General features: G+C 39.2%; 1 protein-coding gene across 1 annotated transcript in view; it reads right to left on the minus strand.

Moving 5' to 3' along the window:
- Positions 1-4,743, minus strand: part of LOC109464753 — a 17,621-nt gene extending 12,878 nt beyond the window's left edge. The window contains exon 1 of the mRNA XM_019761827.1: positions 4,671-4,743. Within this exon, the coding sequence (XP_019617386.1) occupies positions 4,671-4,743 (73 nt within the window). The remainder of the gene's footprint in view (positions 1-4,670) is intronic.
- Between the last annotated feature and the right edge of the window lie 416 nt (positions 4,744-5,159).

A 5,159-nucleotide genomic window follows, 5' to 3' on the forward strand; every position in this document is an offset into this window, starting at 1 on the left:
AAATGTGGGTGATTTAGGAACAATCCATTTGTGCGGGAGGGGGATATGTCCATTTTTGGTACTGGGGATGTGGTGAAGCCATGCTGCATTTACTCCTGAGCAAATGTTGGCCTTTCTAGGGGAAATTTTGAATGGGGAGGAATAATGGGTCAAATGTGATGTATTTCCTCTTGAGCAAATGTCGGCTTTTCTAGTTGAAGGATTTTTTTGCCGTTTTGAAGTTTGGATCGCCGCACATCGGAGGCCAATTCTCATCTCCTTTTTGCCGAATTCTACGATCCGTATTTCCGTAGAAAGACATGGTACAGGCTAGGTAAATAGTATGTTTCTTCGTTCACAAAAAGACTCTCTGACCACTATAAGTACGATAATCATCTTCAAAGAAACCTACACTATACACACACACAACACACACCAAACCAATATCACACTGTCGAAGGCATGAGACCTCCGAACTCCGAAGTTGTTCATATTTTGAAACACCCTAAATAGGATCCAAATGCAATCAATTATATTTGTGGGCATCTCACTGTCTGATTGAATCTGAAATATTGATGAGCAGGACCACTCTGGACAATGGCTGGTTGTTCCCCCACATCACAGATGTTAGGGTACCATGTACACGTACGTGCATAGCCTAACGGAAACGTAGTATTAAAAAAACTATCATTGCATATACAACCCCGATGTACATTCATCGATATAAACGTTTACTCCTATTCTACTTTCATTTATTTGATTGTTTACACACCTATGTCATAATGTTTATAGTTATTTTTCCCTTGCCTCTCTTTGTCCTTCTCTCCAACCATTTTCCCAACAATCTATCTTTCTGTCAATAATTTCACTTTTTTGTCCTTGGCAGCTGAAAAATAGTGACCTTTAGCCTGCAATGAGAGGAAATAAACGTCATGCAAACGCGGAGGAAACGCTTAATAATATGCCTGAATACGCGAAACGTATAATCAATAAAAATTAGAAAAAAAATCATGTAGGCTGACCGGCATCTGTATACTTGTAATCAATAATCAATAAAATTAAAAAAAAACATGTTGGTTGTACGGTATCTCTATACTTGTATTTCCTGCCTTATAAGATATTTACCGACTCTTTGGTAAGCGCATTCAAACCAACTGAAAACATCTTTTTGTATAAATAGATATATGTTGGCTTCTTCCAGCCGGAGTGTTTCTTTCTATTTTGTTAAAAAATTACTGGCTTTTAGTGTTTTTTACTGTTCGGTAGAGCTTTAGAACTAATCCCATACTCTTGTGTTTTGCTAGCCGTCAAAGGGTTCAGAGGTCATTCTCTTATTGTTTATATTTCTCGTACTTTATTTCGCTGGTCAAAAAGTTAAATTTTAGGACTAAATGGACGATTTGGCGGTTGGACTACCCTGCCAATGTGACTTTTCCATAGTTGAACACACTAGATAGGTGGTTTTTGCTTTGACAGCTTTTTTCTGGTATATCTACAATGATATTCTGAGGGACTTTGAAATAGAAGCTGTCCCCTCTTGTGTGGAGAGAAGTAATAAATCGCATGCAAATTGGGAGTATTTAAAACTGATGTTCACTGCTGGGGGGACAGGTGTTTATTAGGTTGTTCGCCTCTCTCTCGGGACATATATTCCCAATATGAGCATAAACAGTAGACCACGTCCCATTCTAAGGCATACAACTCTTTCAAGTAACGTGCAAGTCAATGAAAACACCGAACATTGAATACACAACACACTAAATCCGAAAAGATACACCCAGTAGTGACGACAATGACAATCATCGTGACTCACTCACTCAATCACTCAAGGCCGCATGCTTTCAAGGGAAGCGTAGCGCCTCGGCATATGGATCTCCAGGTGGTTCTGTCGTTCATCGTGACTATGTTGGAATATTTCCGTACTCGCAGAACGTGTGTTTCTGTACTACGACTTATGTGTCACACATCATTTGGTTTACATACTAGCAAAATAAAAGTCAAACTATATACAGCAGCATATTTCTGATAAACCAAACTCATACATGACGAAGGTATGAAATCATCGACCTCTTGTTAAAAATATGGAATTCCATTATCCCTATATACAGCCAACGTTTTCTAAAAGCCCCAGCCATATCTTACTATTGCCAAGGGGTCACGTAGACTTGACAATATACACAGTACTGCGTTTACCTAAATAAATCTAATATTATTTCGAATTTCAGACTTAGCATTATTTTTTTTAAGTCAGAATCGATACCGATGGTTTCTGACTAATTTGCATTATCTTGTCTTAACTTGTCTGACATTTGAATCCTTTTCGACTTCAAAAAATATTTTTTTCACTTTATTTGCATATCAATCAATAGTTTGTGCTTATAAACCTGCATTTCTCCTCTCTCTCTGGTCTTTCAGTCACTGACGAAAGCTAGTGGATACTAGCTGTAACGTCTGACCGTTTCCAAAATCATATATAGTTGCTGGACTAACTGCTTTTTGGTAACACCAATGCTATTTTATGCTGTTAACTGTGCTGTCATTACCCTTTTTAAAAATCAACAACAAAATGTAATGCACAGAGTATTACAGTCTTCGTATCTTACCTTCGTCACAATATATCTGAAGCGCCTTTGTTGTGTCGACAACAGTGCCTTGATCTGAAGCCACAGATATTCGTTTCCCCCAGTCTACCTGCGGTGTTAAAATGGCCCCGCTTTTATAGCCATCTGAAGTGCCTTTGTTAGTCGACAACAGTGTCTTGATTTGAAGCCACGAGTGTTTGTTCCTCACAGTCTGCTTGTGGTGAAAGAATGGACCCGATTTTATAGCCTTCTGAATTGAAGTGCCTTTGTTGTATCGACAACAGTGCCTTGATCTAAAGCCACTAGTCTTCGTTCCCGCAGTCTAATTTTGGTGTTAAAATGGCCCCGCTTTAAAAGCCTCTCAGCCCGCCAGTAACAGGTACATCATGCCACGAAGTTTACCACAGGTGCGTGTGGGGAAGATATCTCTGTGACGTTGTCATGCGCAGAAGTTCGTGGTATGTTTGCAATTTGCCTCGGAAGACAAAGCTGCTTGACGTGCTTAGAATCTAAAATTACAGCAGGCTGTATCCTTGTAATGCCACTCGCTACAATCGTTAAAATACATCGGTGTCAGACAGGGGTAATTTACAAGCAGAGGTTTAGGCTTCGGCTCTTTTACGTGTTTTAGACATTTTGAGGGCTTTTTGGGGGTGTTTTCTTTTTTAATCCATCCAAATGGGTAGTAAATGGATACTGTCCTGCAAATTTGATATTGAATTAATGCAACCGAAAGGTGTGCTTGAAGAGAATATAGCACGATCTGTTGACACACTTCCCATACCGATCTATCGCCCTACAGCAATGGTAAATTTGAATGCAAATGGTAAATTTAAATGTCTGTGGCATCGAATGACTTGAAATCTGATGAACAGCGTGATGAAGTGTGAATAGCATCTTAGCATGTTTGTGTCGACAACAGTGCCTTGATCTGAAGCTATAAGTGATCGTTCCCGCAGTCTGATTGTGGTGTTAGAATAATCCCGCTTTTATAGCCTTCCTGCCCGCCAGTAACAGATACATCGTGTCACGAAGTTTACCATGGCCTAAAACTGGCACCCTGTAATCTCCGAAAACTTGTACGTAACGGGTTTGAAGAGAAGAAAAGCTGCATATTATCCCATATAAAGAACAGTACCATCCTGTCAATAACAGAAAATTGCAATATTGACTGGACCATATCCTGTCAATTAAAGAAAATTCACTATTTACAGGACCATCCTCTCAATTGTGCTTTTTTTCATTATTGACAGGATTCTTTCAATGCCTTGTTAGTAATCAGAAGCCAACATCTGCCCACATAGATTAAACTAACTGCAAAGTTGGAGTATTTGTCAATAATTGGTAATGTCAAACCCTAACAGGTAATGGTTAAAAACTTTAATCTGTCGGCAGCGATGGACTTGGCATGCCCATGGTATACTTGAAGCATTTTAAAATGGAATTTTCTTTCTCAATATTGACAGGACAGGTGGTACTGTCAATAACGGAAAATTTTGCATGCTATTGACAGGATGGTCCTGTACATCGTGGATTTCCTCTGTTATTGACAGGACCATCTTGTCAATAGTAGGAAAATGTGCACTATTGACAGGAACATCCTGTCAATAACAGAAAATTTTTCAATATTTACAGGATGGTCCTGTCAATATCCACAAGCTTTTAAAAGACTGTTTCAATAAGTATCTCGTGTGGTGCCTTGCATGCTTGGACGGAGGTTCTGTGGACATTTTTCATCACTTTTCATCCACAAAGCGACTTCTTCTAGATTACCCAACTCCAAGCAGCCTTCAGCAAAGACCAAAGGTACAAAGTCCAAGGGTTTGTTCGTCCTTACTTAAATTAGGAATCTTTAGAAGCGCAATTTTCACCTCCCACTTGCTACAAACCGACCACGACCTTATACACATCCTCGTTGAAGACCAGAGTGACTGTTTAAAAGCTCTAGGTGAGAGCGAACTTTTTGTGTTGGATCAAAATTTTTTTTGTGTTGGATCAAAATTTTAACTCTTCACATATTTTGTGAGTTACTTAGGTTACGTATTTTACATGATACTGTACATGGTTTTTTATTAATTTTGTTCCTTGTATAAAGTACAGTAACTGTACCTTCACCACGACAGTTAGTGATGAGAAGGCAACATATAGTCCCGACGGTACAGAGCAGACGCCAAACAAACATTCCTTAGGATTCACCCTGTGGGAATCAAGCAGAACAAACAGCCAAAAGTGCACAACACAGTCACACCCTCCTGGACGAAATGGAAGGCACCGCTTGCCTCGATGTAGACTGCTTGTTAAGTATGGTTGTACTGACAGTTAACATAAAAATTATTTAACGAAACTTAGAAAACACTATCAACTGAAAAAAATCCATTAATCTGATCGCAGTCCGACGTCCACCACTGCCTCAACCACATAATAATGAAATAGATCTACTATTGACAATAATCGTAGAATCTGATACAGTATCATCCACGTTCTGCCGACGTGCTTGATAAAGGCACTCTGCTTACTAAGCAACGGCAACATGTCCCTTCCCCGTCTCTTGTTTTTACATTTCTTAAACTTCTTAAGTGACTGCATTTGATCAAGTAT

The sequence above is a fragment of the Branchiostoma belcheri genome, unplaced genomic scaffold, assembly GCF_001625305.1.
Source record: "Branchiostoma belcheri isolate BF01 breed outbred unplaced genomic scaffold, Haploidv18h27 scaffold140, whole genome shotgun sequence".
Lineage (NCBI taxonomy): Eukaryota > Metazoa > Chordata > Leptocardii > Amphioxiformes > Branchiostomatidae > Branchiostoma > Branchiostoma belcheri.